The 27,734-nt window shown below is 36.9% G+C and overlaps 1 protein-coding gene across 1 annotated transcript in view; it reads left to right on the forward strand.

Moving 5' to 3' along the window:
• Nucleotides 1-27,654, forward strand: part of MINDY2 (MINDY lysine 48 deubiquitinase 2) — a 32,822-nt gene extending 5,168 nt beyond the window's left edge. Inside the window, exons 2-9 of the mRNA XM_032123214.1 lie at nt 3,131-3,188; nt 5,413-5,477; nt 8,024-8,182; nt 9,016-9,118; nt 9,584-9,726; nt 17,112-17,285; nt 18,254-18,427; nt 19,821-27,654. Of these exons, the coding sequence (XP_031979105.1) occupies nt 3,131-3,188; nt 5,413-5,477; nt 8,024-8,182; nt 9,016-9,118; nt 9,584-9,726; nt 17,112-17,285; nt 18,254-18,427; nt 19,821-19,940 (996 nt within the window). The 3' untranslated portion in view covers nt 19,941-27,654. The remainder of the gene's footprint in view (nt 1-3,130; nt 3,189-5,412; nt 5,478-8,023; nt 8,183-9,015; nt 9,119-9,583; nt 9,727-17,111; nt 17,286-18,253; nt 18,428-19,820) is intronic.
• The last annotated feature ends 80 nt before the right edge of the window (nt 27,655-27,734 follow it).

The following is a 27,734-nucleotide window of genomic DNA, read 5'->3' on the forward strand; positions in this document are numbered from 1 at the left end:
TTTTTTCAAGCCTTTCTGTAGTGTGGAAGAATATGGTGGAAAATTAGTATTATGTAGTTTTGGGGTTTGTAGTCTAATTCATAGAAACTGTGTAAGTTTTATTAAACAATCTGTTCCATATGAAAATTTGTTTACCATTCTTGTCTTTTAATTAATATATGTCTCAACTGTATGTTGTGATGTAGTTGTGTGAGAAGGGCTAAGTTTCCCACTCCTGAGTGTAGGAAATAAAATGTAGCTAGAGTCAGAAAGAGCCATCAGGACGAAAGACCAGGAAACTGCAGTAGAGGGGTACAGGAAATGGGTGGGAGTTGAGGAAATGCATTTTTCCTAAAGTGTGGAATTGATGTAAAATCTAGGAACTAAACATTGAAACCTGTTGAGAAAATGTGTCCCTCAAAATAATAGATTGTTGTGGACAACCACAGCTTTTACTACTGTTGCTTACATTGTTTTCTTCTGTTGATTTATCTGGATAATGACTGTGGTTCTGTATGGTTTTTTGCTCTCCCTTAAGTTTTAAGGTATTTTTCTATCCCATTTCTTTTTCACTGTACGCTTGCTGTCACTTGAGTGCTTGCAATGAAGCTCTGAACAGCTGGGAAATGTCATGTTCTCTCTATATCCTTAAGTCAGCTCTGTTCAGAAGTACTTAGAACTGTGTTGGAACCCCATTAGCCTACTTTAAAGGTGTGATCAAGGTCCCACTACACATGCCAGCCCTAAAATTACGCCAAGAGGTAACCAATTAACTTTATTTAGTGTTAAATCAAGCAGGTAATTTTGAGATGTAGCTTGTTAAAATATCCAGCTCTGAGAGATCCTGTAGGTATGAGCAAAACCACTTTGCTTTTTCTGCAGTAAAAAAGTAAATGGTTAGCATTACAGTTGTGGGGGGAAGTTCCAGTTGTTAACCAGTAATATAAATATTATATAGTGCTATTTGTGCATAGAGCTCAAATATAGGCAAGCCATGTAATTGTGCTTTAGAGTTGCTGTTTGTCGTGTAGGCATGCTTCTAGAGGTTCCAAATGTGGTGCAGAGCAGAAACCCCCAAGTAATGCTGGCTGAGCTGATACAAATGGTTTAAATAAATAACAAAAAGAGCTAGCTTCAGTCCTGAAAGAATCATCACAGTAGCCCAGTTAACAGTTGAGAGAGCAATGCTCATTTTCCTTCCTATTATACTGGCACATCTGTGCTGTTTGTAGTGCCAGCAGCACTTCGGGCAGGGCTGGTGAAGGCGGTGCTGTTCGATGTCTTAGGAGCTGTGATGAGCCAGACCTGGCTCAGGCGTGCGCACAGCTAGTGTTGCTAAGACTTGAATGCTGCCAATCCCAACTGGGAGTTTAAGAAGCAGCTTTTTGAACTTGTCCTATTGTTTACATGGCTCAATATATTTATGTGAATACTCAATATGAATGTTATGAATGGGATCAAGGAGTGTGAAAGCATTTAGCCTATTGAGCATTAGTTTTGGGAAGAGTTAAGAATTTCTGCGAGTTACAATCAGTTGTTACTCATTTAATATTTTCCAAAAAACATGTGCCTATGCTTCCATGACAGATTTTTCTTCTTCTTTAATTCCTTTCCCAGATCCCATTACTATCAATTTCTTTATATGCCCACCATCTCTGGCATATGTGGCATATGCCATATCCAACCAAAGTATGGACATATTTCTTAGAGTACAAATAACAAAGCTGTATTAACTTGGGTCTCTTTCTTCTTCCAAATTTAATGAAACTTCTTGTGAATTCATATATTTAACACGTTTACCTTTTGTCAAATATAATTAAAATTGATAAGACACATGTAGCCCAATCACACCTCATTTTTTCTCCAAAGTTATTAAAATAGCTCAGTTTTCATATTGAAAACCCTCTCCATCACAGTGTGAATAGTGTGTTGCTATACTGTATTTTTGAGTTTGAGATGCTGCATCAAGGGCTTTATGTATATTCTTCTGTCACCTGGTTTTCTACTTCTTCCTTCTTCTCTGCAACCAGAAAAGTAGGTGGAACCTATTAAATCTCAAACATGAGTTAACAGTCTCACATCATGTCTTTCTATATGCGTCAAGGAAAGCAGTGATCAGTATTGAGGAACTTAATTTAAAAATTCCCACTATAATAAATACCAGAGTTTCTTGACTTTCAGTGGTAAGATGTTGGAGAGTGATAGGATGAGAAGATTAAAAACTGAAGAGAGAGGTTAAAAATCAACCCCCAGACAAACCAACCCCAAACCCTAGAAAAATAAAATTCACATTTATGCGGAGAAAAACTGAGTGCACTAAAGTCTATATCTGCCTGTGGTAATTCTTCAGATTGCCAGAAGCATGTCCTTTGGCTGTTGCATTTCTCCCTGCAGTAAAAGGAAGCGTTCAACCAAAACATTTACTCAGGATGCTGGAAGAGATGCGGATGCAGGAACTTTTAGCTCTGGCTGGTGCCAAGGTGGTTGGTTTTAGCCAGTGGTGATGGTGGGAATAGATCAGAGAAGAGGGGAATGGAAACCTCACCACAGAGTTCTGCGTGTCTGGTCTGCTCTGTGTGGAGCTAAACCAAACCCTTGGAATGTGATTGTGGGATTAGAGGCTGGGAGGTTGTTTCCTTGTACCTGCACAAGTCTTTGGCTTCCCTGTCCCAGCAGCTACTGACACTAGATCCTTTAAAAATTTTGTCTGTACGCAGGAACTTCTTGAGCTAATACTCAGTTAAGAATTTTAATGAAGGTAAGTAGTCAAAGACTTGAGGAAGATGGAGTTTTCTTAGCAGTTCCCAGTCTGTTAATTTTGGGTGCTTGTAGTTGAGCCATTGCAGCGAGTGGTGTGAGCTCCTGTGAAGTGGAGGCGGATGCTGGAGAAGTGTTTTGATAGGGGAAGGGAGCACTATGCAGAGACCTCCACGTGGGAGAAAGTGCTGTGTGCATGTGGTTTCTCTAAAAACCAACATGCCTTTTTAATCTCTTCTTGTGGCTGCTGTTTAGTAGAGGTCCAGTATGCTAATAGCCTTATAAACTGGTGAGGAAAATGTAATCAGAAGTCTTCTGTTAGAAATACCATGTTGATGCTTTTAAAATTGTAGTGTTTTGGCGTTCTAAAGAGAATATACTTTTACTTTCACAGATTAAACTGCCACCAATGATGGAAATCATAACAGCTGAACAGCTGATGGAATACTTAGGTTAGTAATTACAATAAATCGCTTTAACTTGTATGTTACACTTCATAGTGTGTAGTAATATAGAACTGTTTTGTTTATTTACTATTTTATTCAGTTTTTTATTTGATCCAAGAAAACTACTTACAGCATTCAGTTACTCATGCTTTTCCTTAACTGCTTTTAGAAGTTTTCTGTACTGCTTTCCAAAATGATTGGTCTAGTTGATGCAGTTGGTGTGGCTTAGTGCACCAATGCATTGATGGATTTAAAATTATTCATGTCTCTTACAGTGTTGTGTTACTATAATTGACAGACTCTAGTAAGTCAACTCTGTCTTTAATTGTCTGCAGTAACTCTAATCTTTGAAAGTATGACCCAATTAAAATAAGAAGAAAAGTTAATGTAGTCCTCACAGTGATAAGGGTTTCATTTGCAGGCACTACTCTGGTATCATACTCACGCGTTCAGCAAAACTGCAGCTCTTTCTATCTGACAGGGCTCAAACTTTAGTACCCCCGATGATCCAGGTGTTAAAAATGCAGTTGTGATAGTGCTTAAGATGTATATACATACCACTTTTCTTTCCCTTGTAGTCTGACATACATAAAATGTTTGAACTTAATACGCTAGGTTTGATTTTTCTTAAGCAGGAGAAGAAACCCTTACTGTATTTTCTTTTTCCTTTTAAAGAATGTAACTTGCTCTTTTCAGAAGCAAATTGCTGAATCTTGTGGTTGAATAAAAAAGTTACCTACATAATTTTTTAAAAAAAGTAAATCTTGCTTCATGTCTAAACATTTCGTATAATTGCATTGATGGTATAATCCTATCTGAAGTCACTACGTAATTCCAGTTGTCTATATAATTCTTTCTTGAGGGCATATATTAGCTTCTGGAATTGTCTTACTAAATTGAATAATAAAATTGTGTTCAAATTATTTAGGTTCCTATTCAATCAACAGGATTAGCAGTTACAGTTCTTCCACAGCTGAAAAAAAACCCCAACAAAACAGCCTTCAACCACTTTCAAGTTAAAAGAGTATAAATTAGGAAACCTATAATGATACTCTTCTGAGTTTAGTAATGGAGCTAGGGAATAAGTACAAAAACATTGAAATAAAATCTCAAAAGTGGATAGTAGCCTCTAAAGATGTTATAAATCTTGACCCTCAGCATGTTGATTAACTGTTAACTAATTTATTACCTTTGTGTTGTAGACAAAGGTGGAATACAAGTGTTGTGGTTTAAGCCTAGGCAGCCTCTTGCTCACTCCCCTACCAGTGAAATCAGGGAGAGAATGGGAAAGGTAAAAGGCAGAAAACCTGTGGGGTGAGTTAAAGACAGATTAATCGGAAAAGCAGAGCAAAACAGGGAATTAATTCACTGCTTCCTGCAGGCGGGCAGGTGTTCAGCCATCCCCAGGAGGGTAGGGCCCTGTCACATGCGGTGACTTGGGAAGAAAAACACCATCACTCCAAGTGTTCCCCCTTCCTCCTTCTTCCTTCCGCTTTATATACTGGGCAGGATGTCGTGTGGTCTGGAACATCCCTATGGTCAGTGGGGGTCACCTGTCCTGGCTCTGTCTCCTCATAACCTCCCGTGCATCCTCAGCCCTCACCAGCGTGGCCCTGCGAAAAGCGGGAAAGGCCTTGGGTCTGTGTGAGCCCTGCTGAGCAATAACAAAAACATCTCTCTATTACCACCACTGTGTTCAGCACAAATCCAAAGCACAGCCCCATACCAGCCACTGAGGAGAAAGTTAACTATACCCCACGCAAAACCAGCACAAGTTTTATAGAATTGCTGGTGTATAAAACATGGCAAAACATTTACAGTATCAGTTGGGATAAGTGGTTGCCTTTTTGATTGTGTACAGAATTACATACCTTACTGTGAACAGTTTGACCTTTTTATACTTTTCAGCTGAAGCACAGAGGGAAGTCAGTTTTTGAATAATGAAGAGATTGGTATGGTACCCCAAGAGATGATGAAATGTTCTTTTAGTAACAGTGTTGGCCATCTGAATTTTATTTCTTAATATTATCTAACTATGTTTTTTATATTCATAAATTACTGCATAATTATAATTCAGTTTAGAAAACAATGTGATATCATTAATTTGGTAGAAAACTTCAGTTGTGGAGTTGTGGTATTTATTATCAGTCAGCTTCAGTCAGAAGTATTCATAGAAATGTTGAAGCTTTGATTGTGGAATAAATTTAATTTCATTTTTGCTTTCTTTTAGGAGACTACATTCTTGACGCAAAACCTAAAGAGATATCTGAAATTCAGCGACTTAATTATGAGCAGGTAAGGAGCTGCTCCTAAGATACAGTTGCTTATGTCTGAAGAAACTAAAACTGCGTTCCTCACCTAGGGTTTGTCACCTTGTTAAAAACGAGAAGCATACAGACCACTGTTTGTAGTTTGCTTTTTTCTGGGCTTGATGTAGAGTATCATTTTTATATATGTGCTATTAGTGAAGAAAAACTCAGTATCTATTAACACAAGACTTTTTTATTTTTTTCCTGTTATGAGCGTAATGAAGTAATTGGCTTTTATTGAGGAACTGTAACACAAAGGTACTAATAAAAGTATATAACAGAGTGGTTGCTTTTTGAAGTCTTCTGTTACATGTCCTTCAGTGTGCTCTGTTCTGTGGTGCCTGCCAGAGTTTCTCTGAGGATGTAAACTGAGTAAGAGAGAGAGATCTTTGTTCTTCATTGTGATGGACAAAAAAAGGTTGATGCCATGTTATGAAAGGCAATATTATTTGCATTAGCCACTATTTGTATGTCATCACAGAAGTCTTTCTATACTAAAGATAATGCTATTATTTTAAAAAATATTGATTTAGTATATATTTTCCAAGCTCTGTCTGGTTACTCATGGAAAAGTGATTTTGAATTTTTTAATAGGTATAAGGTTTTGAGGTAGTTCTGTTTATTCTTAGGTCATTTTTTCTTGCTCTCATTCAGTGTTGAAAACCAAATCAAGTAACTTGAGATTGATTTGTATCAGATAATAGGAATTACTTTTGTAATAACAAAACTGGCTATTTTTTTCTGCACAGTTCTGTGCTGTAGAAGGTTATAGCTATAATCAACTTACAGGAGGGTGATGAAAACTATTATGCCTGGTGAAAGTACAACCTCTATAGCTTTCTTATGTTCAAATATATGGGTTTACTACATAAATGTCACATACCTTAAGTTTTTAACTGTGTAATTTCAAAGAAGCCTTCTGTTCTAGAAATCTTCTAAGTTGTTTTGAAGGTTCCAAAATAGCTAAAGTAGAAGTGATGATGTTGAAATTGTAGTGAGAAACTTCTGTGGTTTTCTGGTCTGTTTGATGTAATCCTGCTTTGTTTACAAAGTAAACATTACAAAATAAATGCAACTATTGTCTGTAGATGTATGATCTGAATTTGTGGATGGCTAGTGCTGGCTTACTACGGACTTCTTATTCATTTAGCCGAGTAAGATTATGGCAAAATTTCTTTCAAAACATCTCAGACAGGTTTTTATGTTTGATATCTGGTCCCTACTAATGACATGCACTTGTTAAGGTGGTTTGGTTTGCTTTTAAAATGATAAAAACTTAAAAGTTGAAGCCAGTTTTTAGAATTACTTCAAAGTCTTGCTAAATTCTAAACCTTGTGACATAGCAAAGTTGTCAGTAGGATGAAGCAACGTGTAGTAAGGTAGTGGGACCTGTTACTTTCCTGGTCATGGGAACTTGACAGAACAGTGCAGTTAAAAGGCTACAAGCATTAAAACTCTCATTTACAGCAGCCATGCTCAAGTGCAGATTCTGATCAGAAGACAACAGAAGCAACTGTCTTTAGCCGTCAGTGGTTTTAGTCTGTGAATCTTTGTGGTCTCCATCTCCTGTCCTATCTGTATTTCTGGTCTTTGTCATGCTATTTTCCCATTGTTGTGAGCCTGAATTCCTCTTAAGCAACAGAATGTTGCAAACCCCAAAAACCTCCAAACAAACAAAAAAGTCCCTCTGTTTCCCCGAATATTTTGCAAAGACTTTCTAATTGTACTCTTTGTGGGCTTTTCTCACTTAGTGGAAGATTCTTTTTCCTGCATGTCAGAATTTTTTTTTTTTTATCTGTTGGTTCAAGATAACTGTCTCACAAAGCATGTTTTCTTTGGTTCATCTTTCCTTTCTGTGATTGGAACTTCATAACTTGATAATTCTCCTTAGGATTCCATTGGGATCACTACTATAATAAGTGCTACTTTCATGCCTTGTTTCTACAGTAGAATCTACAGGCCATTTAAAGGTATGCCCAAAATAAGACAGAAAATGGTTTTTTATGAAAGAAAAGAGGTGGTGAACAATTAACACTCTGATTCTTAGTACTGAACCCTGAAATTAGAGTTATCAAGTGGGTCTGTGTCGATCATTTTGTTCATTCATTATGTAGTGACAAGTACTTCAGCCTGACTTGTAAGGGAGGCTTAAGAGGGGAGAAGAAACATCAAGAAAAGTCCCTTGAAGATTCCCTTATAATTCAGTTTTCTTTCAAACATCTGGCTTGTGGCTTTGGGAAACAGACCTAAAAGCAATCAGAGCTGCCTAAAAGTAAAAACTGGGTGTAAAAGAAGAAGCAGTAAGATAGAAGTCATTGGAGGGAGATTCTTATTTTTCAAATATCTTCTGGCACAATGAGAATGTGTAGCGTGAATGTGCATAGAAGTTGTTCATGTAATTTACCCTTTTAATTTTTGTTTATTTTGAAGTGTTGAGTTGATGAGTACTAAATGATGAGGGGTTACAAGAGTAACTACCAAGTGTACAAAGCTCTATTTGGTCATCTGTTCTTTTTTCTTTTCTGTTGTCAGAATATGAGTGATGCAATGGCAATTCTACATAAGTTGCAGACGGGTCTGGATGTCAATGTGAAGTTCACAGGTGTTCGAGTATTTGAATACACACCTGAATGCATAGTGTTTGATCTTCTTGATATCCCCTTGTACCATGGATGGTTAGTGGACCCTCAGGTAATTTACTCTGTTTCAAATATTTTTTTAAAAAGTTATTCTGAATGTTATTGGTGGGAGGGGAGATATTCTAGAATTTTAACAAGTCAGTAATGATTATGGTAATGAAATTTTTAAATCTAGTCAGAAAAATTGAGGAGTGAATACTGACAGTGTGTTTTTTAGTGCAGGAACTTTGCAGAGCCTGAGTCTATAGTCAAACTACTTTAAAAGCCTTCTATGACTCTGTAAAGGAGAATTGTTTTTCTCAGGGAAGTAGCAAATTGCCCCAGATATGGTGTCATTTTTGAAAGCTTGTTAGAGAACACTTGGAAGGAATAACGAAGTTACTTTCCTCCTTTTTTTAATTCTGATTTATTAGTCACTGCTATTGAGAAATGAGGAGGATGGAACTGGTTGGAGAGAACTGCATCTTTAGCAAACATGTAATTTATTTTTAATTATATTATTTAATAAACAATACAGTGATATTGTTAACTTAGGGGGAAACTGGTGAGTTTGGCTGGAATAATAATGCCTAAGAGTTTTTCTTTTCATGCCTTGCTGGTGAGAGTTGCTGATCTCTTACCCTGGCCCAGCTGATCTAACTCATGCCCTGTTCTCCTTCTGCTTTAGCTTTTGATGCGAAGGGTTAACTCAAGGATTTAAAACAGGGTCTGAGGTAGCAAAATGTGTAGCACTCTGGGCTAAAACTTTTTGGCCTCGATTTTTTAAGGGGTTAACACTCTATCTTTATTGAATTCTTATTGTCTTCTTCATGATTGCCACTGGCTTGCAGTTGTGTTCTGTTCTTCCCAAAGGTAAATTCTCCGTGTTGTTCCTTCCTGCTGCAGGTTGCGGACATAGTAAAAGCAGTTGGTAACTGCAGTTACAATCAGCTGGTGGAGAAGATAATTTCTTGTAAGCAGTCAGACAACAGTGAACTGGTTAGTGAAGGTGGGTGATGTTTTACTGTGTTTTATCAAAGTATGTGCCCTACCAAATCTAAGTCACGTATTTTCCATGTGGGTCATGCTGAGTAGAGATAAAAGTGGGAAGAGCTGCATTCTGTGTGCTGATGTCTGTGTGGTGCTTTCCCTGGGCAGCATTCAGATTTCAACTTAGCTATGTATTATCTCCTGTAATTGGAATATGAATTATATATTCCATTAAAACAAGATAAAACATTAGTAGTGCTAGAAGTGGATACAGCGTTTCTGAACATGAGAAGGGTTGTCTACAATGCTGTGGTTTTAGAACTTTCAAACTTGTTGTGCCCTCTCTGAATGTGTTCCCTAAGACTTGTGGAAATCTGAGGACATCTATGTAGGGGGGACATAGGAAAAATACTACTATTGTTACCAGGTCTTACATTAGCGAATGTGTAATAGACATACATAACAGTATGTGTTGCTTTTGTAGGGTTTGTAGCTGAGCAGTTTCTAAATAACACAGCTACACAATTGACATACCATGGATTGTGTGAGTTGACTTCAGCTGTCCAGGAGGGAGAGCTTTGTGTGTTCTTCAGGAACAACCATTTTAGCACCATGACCAAATACAAGGTACATTCAACATTTTTGTATTTATTGTTGGGTTTTGTGTGCTCTTTTCAAAGCAAATCATGGTTTTTCACTGTCTTGAAATAGAATTAAATTCCAGGTTGTTATATGTAAATATTGCTTACAGTGAATGTAAGGTCTGTAGCAAATATTACTTGGGAAATATTGATTACAGTGGTTTAGACACTGGGATCCATTACTACGTTAAATCTTCTTGTAGCCTTTCCCTTTATGTTCAGTTTGCTCCCTGTGTTAACTCTTTGTGGTTATGTATAGTTACATACACTTCTTAGATGGCTTGAATTTTCTTGGAGTTTGTGGTTGCCATGATATGGTTCATTTAATTAATTTCTTGTTTCTGAGGATCTAAAAGTTTGCATTACATTTGGACCAGTAGATGAATAGGTCCGTGTTCAAAATCCCAAATGCTGGGAGAAGTTGAGATGAGCTACAGTAATTGGTTCCCTTTGTTAGGGAAGAGAGGGTTTTTTTTTTAATTTTTTTATTTTTTTTTAATCTGAATCTGGGGAAGCAAAATGGTGGCAATTGTGAAAGGAGTATTCCAGGATACAAAAAGCAAGTGTCAGCTTGGTTCGTGCTGTTGGGACTCCTTCCTCCATGGAATGGAGAATCTGGCTTGGCAAGTTTACATTCATTTATGGAGCATCCTCATGCTAAAACAACTTTACTCTTGCTAGGATGGTAGTGTATGAGTTTTTACCTTTGTATAGAACTTAAAATTCTGTTTTGGTTATCTGTTATTTAATAGGACTTCAATTTCATGTACACTTGTACTTATGAATAATGGTAATAAAAGAAAAAAAAAAAGAGGTGTGTAACATGCAAAAAGATTAAGAAACCACTGGTTTTGCCATTATATGATAATGTTATATACCTCATGTGAATGACACTTTAATTTGTCACTACTAGTCCTTTTTTCCTCCCCCTGTTAATATTAACTGTCAATGCTAATTTTTGGAGTTTTGAGTAACTACTCATAAGCTGAGCTAAAGGTCTGAACAGTCCTGATAAATAATAATTAACTCTACAAGCAGGTAACACATTTGGTTTTCTGATTAGAGTACATCTGACATCTGTTTTAAATCTGTCTATAATGCCACTCTCTTACAGCAGTAGGGCAAGTAAAAGGATCTTTCTCCTCCCTTCCTCCATTTAAATAACCAAAAGCTATGAAATGTATCTGTTTGTGGTCAAATATTACACTTCCTGATGCAGCTCATTTAAATCAAAACTTTATAGTTTTTCTCCTCTCTGCTTTTCTAAATTTAGTTCTTGGATCAGCTGGTAGTAGCTCGTGAAGCAAGCCTGTACATTGTTTTATGCTTTCATTATGGAGTGGGGAGGGAAGAACAAACCCCAACCTCAAAACAGTTTGGTTTCAAAAAAGAAAATACTAAGTAAAAGCACAGCTGTACTTTCTGCATACAAATGGTACCTAGAAGTGCAGGATACCTCTTTTACTTTGTTTAAAGGATGTTCCAGATAACATACATAAATCTTCCTGGAAATAATGCATTTTTGTGTTATTATTAAAGCCTCTAAAATCTAAAATATTATTTATGTTAAATATAGTCACTGAGTATCACTTTGACCTGTGGATTATAAATACAGATTAGTTTTATAAAACATAGACTGTTTGTAGTCTTTTGCAGCCCAGTATTTAGATAGAAGGCCAGAACCTGGTGTGTGTTTGTCTGTGCTTTATCAGCGTCGTACTTGTAAACATGTACTTCTCAGTTGAGATCCTTTTTCCTTATAGAAATAAAACGCAATGTTTCAATCAGTTAAATATCCTTAACCAACAGTAATAATACAGAACAGTTTAAGGCAGTGAGTAAAAATCTGTATCTTGACTTTTACCTGTAAGAACTAAATCCAGGTTCTAAGAAATACAAAGTTAAAATATTTGAAGAAGAGTGTTATTTGTTTGTATATTTAAGGTTTGCTGCTACTGAGTCACAGTGGTTTTCAGCTTGTGCTTTTTGAGAAGTCTTAGAATTCTGAAATGCTGAGTTTTGAAATAGAGGCCATTATTCTTGTTTTTCACAGTCACTATGGGGACCTCCCACGTAGTTAGTGTTTAATTTCCATGTTATCTACATGGTTTAGTTCCTGAAGTTATTGCTTGTAAGCAGTGTTCATTTTGGTTTGGATTTCTGGTGAGTGGTACATGACAGAATTTGAGATATCAAGAAACTTGTTTTAATAAAGACAGAAAAGAATTTTAAAATTGGTGTTTAATGGCCAGCAGTAACTCTTCTGTCTGCTTCTAACCTACCCGGCTGTTTGCAGTAGCTGTATGACTAGGGGGTCTTTCATATCAAGTCAGAGATAGACTTAACGTGGTCTTTTAGCCAAGATCAGCTATCCAGAAATTTTTGGACCTCCAGGATACTCTGTGAGTGCCAAATGCATTGTTACTACAGAGCTGAGATTTTTTTCAACTGCTTCACTTTCCATCTACTGGGTTTAATGCTCACTCTGCAGATGCAGTTTCCTCACAGTTTGAGCAGTAGTCAGCAGTAGCTGGACTATGGAGAAAAGTCCATCAGTTGGGAAAACTGGAGACACAACATATGCCAGGGAAAATGGAGGTGTAGATCTTCTCGAGCAAGAACAATGCAAGTATTTTGTCTTTCTCTGATACTGCCTTTCCCTCTTTCCCCTCCAAATCAATACATGGAAACCTGTAAATAAAGCAGCTGCCGAGTTAATTAAAAGGGAATTACACACTTAATAAGTTATGTCCATGTAATAAAATTGGTATATTTTTAGAAACACACTTTGAGTAATTAGCGATTATTATTCTAATTAAGCTAATGCTTCAACTTTTATTTGGCACCTTTAATGTACAGCTGATACAATGAGTTGTACACTGGGGATATCTTTTAAGTTCAGTGTGGGTTTTTTAAGGCTGGTATTTTAGTGAAAGGACTTGGATTTCAATACCTTGTCCATTTGCCCAAGTAGTCATTTTTCTTACTTCCTGTCCCTTTGATTGCATACTCATAGTCTTGGCTCATGTGATTATACAGTAATAATTTTCAGCAGTTAAAAATGCGATTTTATTTTTTTGCCTTTGCTTTTCATTATGCAGATAATAAATACATCAAATGATAATTCCCTAGATCAAGGAAAAACAGGACTGTAAAGAGGGGATCAGTTTGGTAAGATCTTAGTTCAGTTGGAACGCTTTCCCACAGACTTGTTTGTAATAGAACCTGTGTTCTTTACTGAAAAGTATCAAGACACCTCTTTGGATTTTTAAGTATGTGTGTTTTCTACTTCATAAATGTTGTGTTTCTGCTCCAGAACCCAACAGATACTTTTATTCCAATACAAAGTGTATTTCATAACAGTAATTGCACTTTTTCCTTGGGCATTTAAGATTGGCACAGTAGAGACAATGAATATAGCTGCATAAAAACATGTTTATTTTTCAATTTCTTAGTAAGTGTACAGTTCTTATGCTGAGGGTTACGCTGAATCCAATAGTATCTGCTTTTAAAAAAATCTTTTTTATATTAGTATATCTGAATGTTTTAACTGTTAAGAGAAAATTTAAAGAGCACTCATTCATCAACTTAAAACATCTTCACAAAAACGAAGGGATCTGATCCAGAAGTCCAAGAGAATATTTACATACTATTTAAAACATAAGGGTTAAAATGTTTGTCTTTACTGTATGAATTTACTGGACAGGTGTTTGGTTTTGTTTTCCAGTTTTCTAAATTGCTGGGAACTTGGTAATTGGCATTAGAACAAGTAGTTTAGAAACATTAATCTTAATAATTTAATCTGATTATGAAATTATCCAAGGAAAGGAGGTCTAGAAATATCACCTGTAGCCTACATCTGTGCATTTCAGAGATTGGTTTTTTTGTGCAAACCAGAAGACTGAAAGATCCCTGTTCAGGAGAATAATCTTGCTTTATCCTCAGCTTTATTTCAAGGTTTTTATATGTGAAACTGTAAAATCTGGGCGTTAGTCTACAATATCTAGATAGTGATTCTTAGGGTAAATAATTATTCATAACTTTGTTAAAGTAAACTGTGTCTACAGTAGTTGTGCACTTGAGACTTTCTTTTTTTTTGTTTTACTCCCCATTGACGATAGTTAGTAGTAGATATTTTTGCTGTCTGTTATGTGCTGGTATATGGGCAGTGTTAACCCATCAGACTGGGTATTTGTTAAAAAAACCTCCACATTTAAAACAAGTCTAAAAGTTAAGCTGGTAAATACCTTAGAAATGGCCAGTTAAGATTTTTGTGTAGGTAGAAACATTTTATAAAGTGTGATACTGTTCTTGGCAAGGGGCATTTGAAAGGCATTTTTGTGTGCACTGGTTACCTTCATTACCCGAGCCCAGTGTGCTGCTCAGCCTTTTGAGCTGTGTCCTGGTCCCAGCTGCACAGGCCGGTGCTGTGTCGCTGTCCCTCGTGTCCCTGTCCCTGACAGCCGGACCCAGCCCGGGAGCTGGCGAGTGCCTGGGAAGGGCGGCCGCTGCCTGGCACCAGGCATGGCCTTGCTCGGTGCAGCTCCAGCTCAGAGGCAGCATGAAGGTCAGAGGATAAAAGGCTTTTCTTGGATCACAGGGTCTCCTTGCTGGAATCCGGGTGTGCCAGTGAAGGTGCCTTTAGCGTAGGGAAGAGAACATGCCTGGTATTAAAACTGAGCCTACAAAGCCAGCCTGTAGATAGGGCCTCTATTTTCTTGTTGCAAGTAGAAGGAACAAAACCATGATGAGAGGCTACATTACAGCTCGTAGCAAGAGAGCCAACACCTCTTACTTTATATATGAAATTACTGACAAAAGTGCCATGAATATTAGCAATATTGTGAAGGGTCCTGGTTGTTTTGGTTTGTTTGTTTTTTTTTGCAGAATTCAATTTAATTATACTAATATGATGTAGAGATCAGAGAACTTGGTAAAAAACAAGGGAAAGGTGACTTTGGATCGCTGAGCTGTGATTTCCCATTGTTCTTTTACTCCAGTAATGTAAACAGGAACTCTCTCTCTCTTATCAGGTACTAGGGAGCCTGTGTTCGTTGGTTTGCTAAGCTTGTTCAAGTAAAGCAGAATGTTTTAAGCTATGCAATTGGCGTTGGAATTGCAGTGGTGGTGTTTAGGTAATGTGGTGATAAGTAATGCATTTTATTGCTTCATTAGGGAGCTGTGTTACATTTATTTTTTATTATTTACTCTAATGTGACATTTTTACAGTGTTCAACTGAGAAGTTCTTACAATGTAAGAATATAAATTTTATTTAAGGTTTGAAACAGGTTTCTATTTCAAACAAGTGTTAGCTTTAATCCATCGTTAGATGACAGATACTAGATTCTAATTCCATAAAGGCAATGATATACCTTAATATTTGTGTGTGGAAAACTTAAGCTTATAATAGTTTGGAGATTATGAAAATATTAGTTTTCCTATTTCAGTATTATTATTAAGCTACACAGTTTATGGGCTGTAAAAAATGTATGGCATAATAGAGGAACACCTGAGAGGCACACACACCACCCTGTTTTTTAGGTTTTGAGTCAATGTACTGTTCAAAATAAAGCTTAAAAGTTCAAATACGTGTTATCCTAAAAATTCTGGGTGGTTTTTTTTTTTACATCTTTTTGAAGACTTTTTATATACAAAATACTATGAAATAGGTATTCTGCGCAAACTGGAAATACTGTGAAATTACTTCATATTATTTTCTTTGGGTAATTTTTAGGTGTCAGGAGTATCATTCAGTTCTTAGGCAGGTTTCCAAGGGAAAGATGATTTCTTAGATCATGGTATGTGATCAGACTTGTTGCTGACACTTGTATTTATGTCTGGTTAGCCCCCCTGTGCTGGTTATCTCCCATTCCAAAGCTTGAACGTACAGTAGTGTTTGTTACCTGTTCGGCTTTGGTTTGGGCTTTTTGTCCATTCTGTTTGGCCTTGTGTATAAGTGCATGTTATGGTATTAGGTAATATTGGAATAGTTGCTGCATGTGAATCTTCAAATAATACCTTGATTACATCAAGTGACCTCCCAGCCCCAGGAGGGGTGGCTGTAAACAGAGTGGGATTGACGAGATCTGATTGGAATTTCAGCATCTCCCTTAGACAGTCATTTAATGACTTCAGAGAAGTCAGGGAGCTTGTTCTGTATGTGTTGAATGTGGACAATGTTTCCATTTCTTGCCTGTTTAGCCTTAGAAATCATTAGAACAGGATCTGTCTCTTGCTTTGGTACAACTTTAGTACAGCAATCTTTGAGAACCCTTTGTGTGCTGCTGGAATACAAATAGCAAATTTTTGTGTCTGTCACAATAAACTGCTTTGATTTTTACAGCTAAACCACTGCTACAAGTTTTGTATTGAGTGTCTGATCATTCAGTAAATATTAATGGAAGCTTCAGTCTTAATGTGCTGTGTGGTCAGTAATAACATTCTTGATTTGGAGTATAATTCTAAAAACATGATAAAAAGGGTAGGATGAGATAAATGGATTGATTTAAATGGAAGTTTAAATAGGGGTATTTTGTGCTGCTTTGCTGTCCCTCAGATGCACAGCACCATCTCCTTTTACTTAGGGCCTACTTCGGTAATTCCCCTTTGATTTCAGCTCCTCTCCCACTCCTTCAGCCTAAGCTTACATTTCATCCTTCCAGTACCTTGGTATTTGCACTTGTTAGCATTGTCTCCTTCACTCCAGGCCAGCCCATTTTATAATTTCAGACTCTGAAATCAAGAAATTTGGCCTTAAGGAACTGTAAAAACACTAAAATGCCAACAAAAGCAGTTATTGGTGATAAGTGATAGAAAGAATCTTAAATTTAGAGCTTTCAATTGACACAGATCTCAAATTCCATCAAAACTCATTATGAAACATGAAGTCTGAGATGTGGCCATTTTGAGGTAATGCCTCTTGGATTGTTTGGAAAGATCATCTTTGTCTCTGTATCTTGCCTTTGGAATTTAATATGATTGCTTCTGGGATTTAAAGAGTTCGTTGGGAATTTTTAAGTCTACTTCTTAGTTGTGTTTCCAAAGAGCTATCAAGGTGTATAGCTTGATATATATCAATATAGTCATTCATATATATATTCATGTTTTATATTAATTTCTAGTCAATGTGAACTTTCATTAAGAATAAAGAGTTGCAAGATGGAATGCAGAAATTGTGTGGCTGTTAATTTAGCAGTGAATGCTAGTATCTGGTGGTTTAATGCTGTATGCTAATTTACTTCATTATTAAACTTGCTAAAAACTCTAAATGAATGTTGTAGTGGAATGCAACGTTTGTATCATTTTTGCTACTTAGATTGTAAAAAGTAATTTTTTTAGTTTAACAAGTTTTCCTTGTTCTTCTGTTATAGGGTCAGCTTTACCTGCTGGTGACAGACCAGGGCTTTCTTACAGAAGAGAAGGTTGTGTGGGAAAGCTTACACAATGTGGATGGTGACGGGAATTTCTGTGACTCTGAATTCCACCTGCGGCCTCCATCAGACCCTGAAACTGTCTACAGAGGGCAGCAGGATCAAATAGATCAGGTACTGGATTTCTGCCTTTCCATTGTAAGTTAGTACTGATTTTTAATCACATTTATGTATAATTCCACAGACGTGTATGTGTGTATATTCATGCATATGTGGGACTATAAAACTCTTTTAGATAATTAGATTGGGGTTCCCAAAAGTGCCACTTGAAAGTATTAATATGGTTTGGAGGAAGGAAAAGTAAGACTAACTGAGTAGTTTGGAAAATGGGATTTTAATCTCTCAGAATCCACTTCTGCACAGTCCTCACTCAGGTGAAATGGCACCTCTGCCTTGTATAAGGAAACAGAAGCAGACTGTGGAATTTCTTCCTACATGACAAACTCTCTTCAGCTCATTAAGATTTCGTAGCTGAACTTTGCCTTCTGCTGCCCACTTGGCTGAAAGTAGGACAAGCCCCACAGCAGACTGTGTGTCATGGTGGGTGTTTATTATTCTTAATGAGACACACAGTTTGCAGAAGTCATGTCTGAGGTGGAGCTGAGTTGTACCAGTTAATGCATAAGCACAGAGCAAGACCACATTCCTTGGAAATCTTACATTCTGAACAAGTTTATAATAATCACCATGAATATTTTTTAAATACTGGGGAAAAATGAGTAAGATTCTTATTAATAAGTTGAAGCACTGCATCTCTCTCTCAGAATAAAAATCTGACAAAGATAATATGCTGCTGTCCAGGTAACGGAATTTAAACCTGAAAGCAAAATTTTTAATTAGTTTTTGTGTTTTCTGTGCTGCAACTTAGGCATTGTGAAAGTAGACATGTAAAGTAGCTGTTCTCAGCCTTTCTGCAGCTGAGGTTATGGACAGGTTCTGAAACAAATTCCTGTTCTCCATTTGAAGATAAGGCTGGGAGAAAAGTGATGGTACTGTGTAGCTGCACATGCTGAAAGAATCACTTGATACTATTTGACTCTTTTCTGTGTGAAAGAGCATTAATAAACAGGTGTACTGTTTAGGATTATCTGATGGCATTGTCTCTACAACAAGAGCAGCAGAATCAAGAGATTAACTGGGAACAGATCCCAGAAGGAATCAGTGATCTAGAGCTAGCAAAGAAGCTCCAGGAAGAGGAGGACAGAAGAGCTTCTCAGTACTATCAGGAACAAGAACAAGCAGCTGCTCAGGTCCAGGTAAGAAAACAGCACTACAGATTATAATAAATTTTAGAAAGTGTTCATAATTGCACAGACACATTTGTGCTTGTACATATATCAGCCTGTGGTGAATATAGGAATCTTTAGGAATATGCCACAATTGTTGGAGTATGCATGTAGATGTGGCAATTGCAAACATTTAAATACTTTAAAAAGGCTTAACTGTCTAAACTAGGATTTCATTTATACTGCTTAATTTGGAATGATGGGATGAGTTAATCTGTCAGGTTACAAAGATGGTACTAGCAGGAATTTTATATTACTTGCAAAAGAGCATTCAAATAAGAACTTTTTGATAGTAGTTGAAGCTATGTCTTTATTTTGTCTTGCAGAAGTTTGTTGCTGTACGTTTTTAGGTGATTCAGAGTGTGATCTCATGTGAATCTATTCTGTTGTTCCAAATTAGGCAATTCACAGTTTCTCCCAGTACACCTTTCCATCCCATACCCATAAGCAGCTTTCAAAATGCTCTGAAAATCCGATTCATGCACATGTCTATGCTAAAATGCAATTTAACTAAATCTTCTATGCAAGAGGCAATATTTAAGTTGATCTGGATTTACAGAGTTCTTAACCACTGACGACTTTTAGAACTGCTTTTATTTACAAATACGTAAGAAATAATCTATATAAAGCCTTTATCTTTGGCCTGAAGCAATTCAGAACCATTAACTGATAAGTTTGTTAAGCATGAAACAAGAATTTTGACAGCTAAAAGCTGTGTTATTTGCACTGCTTGTTGCTTTGATAGAACCAGCAGTACCTACTCCTAAAACACAGATTCATTACTACTGGCTGCCAAAGGTAGAAGGAACTGAAGAACCTGCTGAACAGGATTAAGAGCCTGCTCATTTGCAACTCTGAATGGGTAACAGTGGTAATAGATGATGAATTAACAAAACTTATGTGGTCTCTTTTATAACCCCCTTGCCAGTTATTAAAGCGTTTCTAGTCACAAAAAGCTGCTGCCTTACCATTATCTCGCTGTCCACACCAGCACTTTGACTCTGCAAATAATGAAATGTGGATTATGTCCTTACAAGAGAAACTAAGAAAAAATTGTAGTACAATAACACAGAAGTGTCAGAAAATGTTTGAAACCATATTTTATTGAAACAACTGATCTGAATAGGTGGACACAACAAAAGGGACACATGAGACTTGAAATATGTTTTCAGCTGACTTAATTTTCAGTTAATATGCAGTTCTTTGGAGGTCCGGGAGTAGGTATACCAAAAACCCCTACCTAAATTCTGCTGGTTTGCATCATACTTAAACATTTTGTTTGTGAAACTGACCACACAGTAATAGTTCAGGCTATATCTGCAGTAGTGCTGGGTTTATTCCCCATGCTATTTTCTCTACACAGCAGGTACAAGGTGCTGCCTCTCCAGCCAGCGCAAGACAATCCGGGAGTAATGAACGCAAACGCAAAGAGCCTCGAGAGAAGGAGAGGGAGAAAGAGAAGAATAGCTGTGTTCTCTTGTAACAGAAAATGGATCCCATCTGGAGCCAAGTGCATGTCCTCAGAAGCAAAAACAAGGAGTAAAATGGAAGACAAACCTGTTACATGCCGCCTGTGCCTGATTACCCCATGGATTTTGTTCATGTTCCAAGAGAGGATGGATGACTTTGTTACAATCAGACAGACTTCTTCAAAGTCATAGTGCGTGCTGCTCAAGAGGGAATTCCAAATCACAGTTGGATGCGGCTGTGCTTTGAGTTAGTCATAAGAAATACTGCACCTTGTAGCTGAACACACAACTCATGGCAAGTCCTGTGTCATAGTGACATCCATTACTCATTACATCAGTTAGTAAGCTATTTTATCTTCTACTCTAAACAAAGGAGGTAATTCATTTTGTGTAAGGCTTTTTCCTGAAGTCTGTACACAAGCACAACGGAGTTCTGTGTTGCTTCCATAGTATGAAACTGTATCTTAGGCTGGGTAATCTCCACGACACAAGAGCCCAAATAACAGCTGGGCACTGCCTCCTCAGTGTGTCCAGATTTCTTTGCTTCTGAATCTGGTATGTTCTTTTTTTGAACCCAGATTTATACTTGTTACTGCTATCACTGCATCTCCTGGCCAGCTTTCTTGCCCCAAGAATATGTGACTTGATAGGCAGCATAAAAAATTTGTCATAAAAAAATGGGGCATTTATTAAAAGGCAAGATGAATATTGTTTGCTTTTCTTGCAACTACAAACTGGGTATGGCAACTCAGATGTTATCAGGGTTAAACAAGTAATTTTATAGATAACTTCTTTTTCTTGTATTATTTTTTTCCTCTTGTAGGTAAACTGGACCAGATAAGCTTTTATTTATTGACCTCTCCATATGATAGATGAATGATGAGAGGAAACTAAAGTCTATAATAATCATTATTCTATATAAGAATGCAGAGTTAAAATAACTAACTATCTGCCTTTTATCCAGAAGTACCTTGAACTTTAACATGACGTTAACGTGTCCACTTGTATATTTATGCAAGTGTACTCTAGTTAAAAACACACTTTTTTGTTTGTTTTATAAATCATGTATTCTTAAAAAAGCACACTTCTGAAGGGTGAGAGAGGAGTGAAGCTGCTCTCTGAGATGGTTTGAAAGGTGGTCAGGTGTAATATTTTGTTTTTTAAATCACTAATTTAGAATTTTTGGAAACCAGATTTTTCTAATTTATGGGAACCAAATAAACATGTTGCGTCTTGTAGTATTTATAGAATGCAGAAATAGAACACTTGATGAATTTTGAGGGAACCACAAATCTTCCTCCACTTCCATTAAATCAATAGCAGTTACCTTCTTGCATAACCTTTTGATAAAAATTCCTATTTAGCGATTTGTAGATACTTTTGAAAAAGGCTGCTTCTCCTGGACAAGTTCTGTATCCATGCTCTAAGCCTTAGTGTTCACACAGAATAACCTGGGCAAGCTAAGGCAACCAGGTGGAATATGACATTCCTGCTTCCAGGTGTTTGGAGAATGTCTGTAAAGTGGGTTCTAATGCATGTCCACCAGTAAAAAGCCACTTTACAATTATTTCAAGCAGACTTGCTGCAATGATGGCAACCAGTCATCACACACATCTGGTACCAACCTAGAATGAAAATTAGATAAAGGAAGAATGTCTTACTAACTAAAGGGCCAATTTATATCACTTTTCTTCCATGCCTTTTCCTCTTCTGTTTTTTTCCACTTTTGTTACGATTTCCGTTTTATAATGATGAAGTAATGAACAGTAGGAGGTCTCTAATATGTAAACTGTAAATTAAAAAATACTTTCTCTAGAAAAGTCATGCCCAGAGAAGTAATTTTAATACTTAATGTGTGCAGTTCAGATAATTTTCTACATCAGAGCAAAGGTTGATGTCTTTTTTTCCTTTGCAGCAGCCTAACTTCTTCAAACAAATTCATGTGATGGAGGATCACCAACATAATGACTTAGCTACTTTAAGTAGATAAGAAACTATTCCAATAGTGTCATAACAGAGACTTTAAGCCAGAATGTTGTTTAAAAACATTCTGTTACTAAGATTTTTCCAAATTTGTGTATTTACATTTATTTATTGACCTTGAAAAATAAATATGTCAAGCTAAGTGTTTGTTATTATTTTCAGTGACAGTATTGCCACTTTAACTCCTTTTGGAAGGAATAGAGGTGTTGTGGCTATGGACTATATCTCTTTGCCTAAGATACTTGCTCATATTAGAAGAATTCATGTAACATTGCCAGTTTCAGACAGATATGCCTGAAACCTAATATACGGTAGTTAAAGGAATTATTGTCATTTGGTCCCAGAAGAAGAAGAGTTAAATGCAATGCTCATCATGAAGTTACAACTTCCAGATAATTCAGTTTCTTTCAATGAAGGAGTAAAGGGTTTCAGAGTATTTGAGATGGAAGGCATGCTATGAAAACAGTCCTCTGTTAATATCCTTTTTTCTTTACAGGTCTTGAAGCTTTGGAAAAAAGGTAAAGAATTCCTGAAATCTAGGGCTGCATGAGTTGAACTTGTTAGTGGCAAAAGTTATAAGCAGTTGAGCTTCCTAACACCCAAAATGAAATACATCTGGAAGCTTAATTTATGCCCTACTGGGAGTAACCATTCCAAAAGCACCTGTCACAGCTTGTATCTCTGACAGTATCTGAGGATCAAAAAACCTGAACAGAATTGCTTTTATCTATATGAAGTGAGCTTGGAAAATGATATTGCACAATACAGTCTTGGAGTACCAGGAAGACAGTATCTACTTCATTTGCCTTTTTTTCTTTTTTTTTCTCCAGCTCATGTTCTGGCAAAAGGGTATAGATTTATACTTTAAATCTGTTTATACAATTTAGCATGCACATGCTCCAAATACCTACATAATATATATGAAAGTGTCCAGAAAAGTAGAGTAGAACTTGTTTTCCACTAGATAAATGCTAGCACAGAAAACAGAATCATAGAATTTTTGTTGTTGCGTTATAGTTGTGACATAAAAAAAACTACATACAAGTATTCTTAAAATTAGCAAAAATCTGAGCACTGCCGTAGAGATAAATGTTTTTCTATAAGGCACTTTGTAAATGCTCAAATCCACCACTTTTCTTGTGACACTCATAGAATCTGCAACCCAGAAAAGCAGATCTAAGGGAGGGTTGTAACACCAGAGAATGAAATTAGCATTCCTGAAAATTCACTTAAACACAAGACAAAAACTACATTTTGCCGCTGTCCATGTAGTTCATGTAAGAAATAATGTGTTCAGAGTGTCTTTGCAGAGCTGCTCTTGTGGCTCAAGGCACACGAGCTCCAAGGGAAGCACAGGCTCTGCTGGGAACCTTGGAGTGCCAGGCAGGCTCTTACTTGGTATTTCACATTATTGTCATGTTTCTTCAAACTTGTATACGCAAGCTCTTGAGAAAATTTTCCAGTATGTAATAAAAGGCAATTTTGAGTTCTTGAAATGGAATTTTCTTGTGCATTCAGCAGGAAATACTTGAGTAAAAGGTAAAGCTGATATATTTTTAACTGAACCTTTCTTTGTTCCTGCTACACTGGTTCTGTAACAAAGTCAGCTCATTGCTTGGATCAGCTCTTTGCATTAGGATGCTTATTACAGAATCTATACAAACTACATCCTTCAATACAACATAATGAATTAAGAGGTTATTTTATATAAGAGTAGATTTTTAAAGGTTGCAGCATTAAACAGGTGACTCAGAAAATGCATGTTAATTGGTGCAGAATCCTCATTAGAAAGCATATTACAGAAAAGCAAAAATAACAAGCTGTAGTTTGGTTGCAGTAGAGTGCTCCTATTTTTTCCGTCTGTGCTATGACAAACAACACCTTCGTAGCAAGAAAAATCCAACACTGACAAACATTCATACCTTTCAGTCCAGGCATAGCAAACGTCACATGCAAGGCCTGAAAATGGCATTTCATCTTGATGAGTGCACCTCCTCACATCCATTTTTATTAAGCCTAACTAGCAATAGACTGTTACTGTCAAGTGGGAAAATTGGGACAGGTGAGTGACACCTTCTCAAACCACATCATTTACACAGAGTCTGTCTGATGTTCACAGTGTTTCTGTACAGCTCCCTCTCATTCACAGCTTGGCCGGTAGAAAAGCAATGGATTGAAGCTCGGCTGTGATCTGCTTTGATGGGGAGGAAGTGCCACAGGGGATTGCTAAGGAGGAAAGAGAGGCTGGAACATAAAAGTTCCTACGCTACCTCTTGAGATTGTTAAAGGCTTTGTCCTTAATTTTGCTGTTATTTTGGACACAAATAGCTGTGGCACAGCGTGCAGTGGCCGGATTTTTTCACCTAGGTAATGCCCAGCAGGTTCATTTCCTGGCAGGTTGGCAGTGTCTCTCCCTGGACACACTGCTCTTCACTCTTACTGTGCTTTAAAGTCAGGACTAGCTGTGCTGATCCTCTGATAGCTCCAAATAGTCTTACTAAATGTCAGTTGCCCACTGTTCAGTTTTGGTCAATGTCAGCTCCTATCACTCTGAGCTCTCTTTGCTGGAGAGTTCTCTCTAGAGAACTTGCTGAAATCTGCCTTCCCCATTCCTTTTCTGGTTTGTAGGATTATTTGTGTTCATAGAGAAGCTTCATGTGCTGAAATGGGCAATTCCTTGTTTTTCAAGGTTAAAACCTTTAAATACTTTGTTAATTATCATTAGAAGTCCAAGATCCCATGTTTGCCTTTACAGAATTAGACACATTTAGAAAAATGTGCAAAGAAAATAGTGTTATTTTTGGGAAATCCTAGGGAACAATTTCAATGAAGTTTCAGCACTCAAAGTTACTGAGATGTTTGCTAGCTCAGTCTAAATAGTGCTTAAAAATAGTGTAACACTGCTGAAAACAAAGGCCGCTGCTGCTCTGACTGTAATCAGTGTAGACACAAGCTGAGGTGCTGCCCTCCAGCCGAGCTGTGCACTCAGGGCAGCAGGTGCTGGGGCAGTGTTGCTGGGGCCAAAAGTGAATGAAATGGGCTTGTTTGATGGAGTCAAACACAGCCAAATGTACAGAGATCTTGGGGGTGAACAGGGACACAAACTCAGCTAAGTTTTCTTTTGGTTTTTTTAAATTACTCTCTTGAACTTCCTTTAGTGCTGAACCAATTTCAGTTTAGGTCCCATCCAGCGTGATACCTATTGTGAAGCATATGGGGATTGATCTAATAGTGTCTCAGGAGCCAAAGCCTTTAGCTGAGACAAACTGAGGTTCTCCAGCACAGAGCTGGATGAAATAATGGGACACTTGGTCTGTCTTGAAGTTCACGTTCTCTCCTTGTTGAAGCCTTTAGCAAAATTTGGATGGGCTTCCTGAGTTAAAACTTCAGCTGTAACTTTTCAAAGTTAAGCTTATACTAATCAGTTTTGAGAATTTTCACCTGACCTAGTTAAGCATTTTTAGATTTCTTCTGAATGTGTTTCCAAAAAAGCTGGGATAATTGTATTTTTGTCAGAAACTTTGTGTGGGCTTTTGTTCCTGCTTACTGGCACATGCCAAGGAAAAGGTCAAAGTTGCAATTAGAAGAAACACCGGTGTGTCTTAAATTATTTTTAAAACTTAAATCAGCTGAGTAATGGGAACACCCTTGGGTTTGGTCATCTCATATTACAGGGAACTCCAAAATAACTATGAAAACAGATAATTTTCTCTCTAGTATTTTGGTATCAGGGCATCAATAGATCTCTTAATTTTAGGGCTTTTTTATTGCAGATTAACCAGAGCCAGAAACTGGTTTATATTAGTTACTGTTTTGTTTACAATTCAGTTTTAGTGAAGCCCTTCACACTGAAAGTTTGAAACCAAGTTCTCTGTGAGGTAAGTAAGTAATAATACAGGGATTTTCGCCAATTGCACAGGTAGATACTACCACTGATTGTATTAACTGTAGAAAAAAGTATTGCTGTGGAAATAAAATCCTTCTTTTGCTTGGAAAAGCATAGTAGTGTCTTCAAGACACTGCAGATAGATACAGTGAACCAAGGAACCTGCTTGTAGACTTTTAAACTCCTTGTAATCCAGCTTTTGCATTTTTTTTTTATCATGAGTAGTTGCAATAATTACATGTTTGCATTCCATATACTCGGGTTACAGCAGTGTGTGCTTCTATTTCTGGATTTCTTACATGCTTTCTCTTAGGCACTGGCAAGCAAAAATAACTTTGGAGAACCCCTTAAAAAAGTGACCATAGGTACAATGACTTCAAGAGAGAAACCTATTGTAGCAAGGGTTTCTTCACCTCTGTTTTGGTAACTCTTGAAATCACTAGTGCTGTAACATTGTGCTGGGAAGTATGACTGGTCAGGGACTTACAGTACAGACATTGATGAAATAAGCAGGATTCTGGTTTGGATACAGTTTGTACTTGCAAAACCACCCCCAATTAATGCAGGTTGCTGTCAGATTGTACTGGATAGGTCATGGCACATGTGAATGTTTTGTCCCTGTGTTTTTGCAGTATGTAGTCGCTGTTTACAGGTTGAGCCTCACGACTTTGGTAGCAGTACTTAGAACTATAGAAGTATCAAGTACTTGTCCTGTGCCACAGAAATACATTCTAAGTCTGTTACATCTTGCTCAGTATTATGTTAATTCCTTACAGCAATTTCTTTACAAGGGAGTGAGAAATACTGCCAGCAGTTTCCCCACAATAACCTGATAGAGCTTTAATGTTAAATTACACAGTTTTGGTTTGTATTACAGCTTTCAGCAAAACAAGTTCTTACCAAAGTTTTTAAAAATAATTTTCAATTATCCTTTTATCTGCTCACCAGCTGCATAGCCATTATTTGTACAACTTGTGATAATCACCTTTTACACATACATGTAAAGCTTAATGAAGAAATTACTGATAGGACATACAAAAATGAACCCTTTCATGAATGAAGTTGCCCCAAGTTCTTCAGTGTTAAGTCAAGTATTTGTTGTCTTAACTACCTTGACTGGGTCTTTTTACAACAAAATGTTTTTAAAAAGCCCCACACACAAAACCCTGTTGTATCTTAAGAAAGTTCCAAAAGTCTTCCAGATTACTACTGTCTTCAGCTGCCACTAGAACTGTGCAAGTCCTGTGTTAAATCAGCAGTTTAGCTGTGAGTCTTTTAGTCACCCAATGTTTACCTGATCTCTAAATATAATGTTAAAGGAAATGCAAAATAAAGCTGATGTAAGTGACTGTGGATTTACCAAGAGAGGGGAGAAGTTAAATCTCTTTAAGTTGTATTTTAGAGGTGCGTGACAATTAAATCTAGTCATGCAGTATCATTTGTACCAATGTATGTGAATGAAATCCTTTTCATCATGTTACACCATTATCCAACATTGTAATGGCATCTACAAGTTCAACTACTGAATGTTCTGCATTTTAAAAGCCTTAATTGTTTATATTGTATTAATGTGTTTTTAAAGACTATAAGGAAATAACATTTTCCTTGTAAATTGTTAAAATAATTTTGAACACAAATAATTTTCAGAGAAATCCAATTCTGTATCTTAATACCCCTGTTTGTTTGTGTACCACAAAGCTGTTAAATTCTGTTACCTTTTAAATAGTGTCTCTGGTTAACAGCCTCTCTCTAGTTCAAGGTCTTACCCAACTGAGATTTATTTTGGTTAACAGTCTTCTGAAACTCATTGTATGTAAATAAATTTAAGTGAACAAGCTTAAATAAATATTTCATTTAGATATTTAAGTTCTTTCCTAATAATAAAGGTTGGATGATATACTTAAAAACCCCAACAAACAATAACCCAACAAAAACTCAC

Source organism: Corvus moneduloides, chromosome 13, assembly GCF_009650955.1.
Source record: "Corvus moneduloides isolate bCorMon1 chromosome 13, bCorMon1.pri, whole genome shotgun sequence".
Lineage (NCBI taxonomy): Eukaryota > Metazoa > Chordata > Aves > Passeriformes > Corvidae > Corvus > Corvus moneduloides.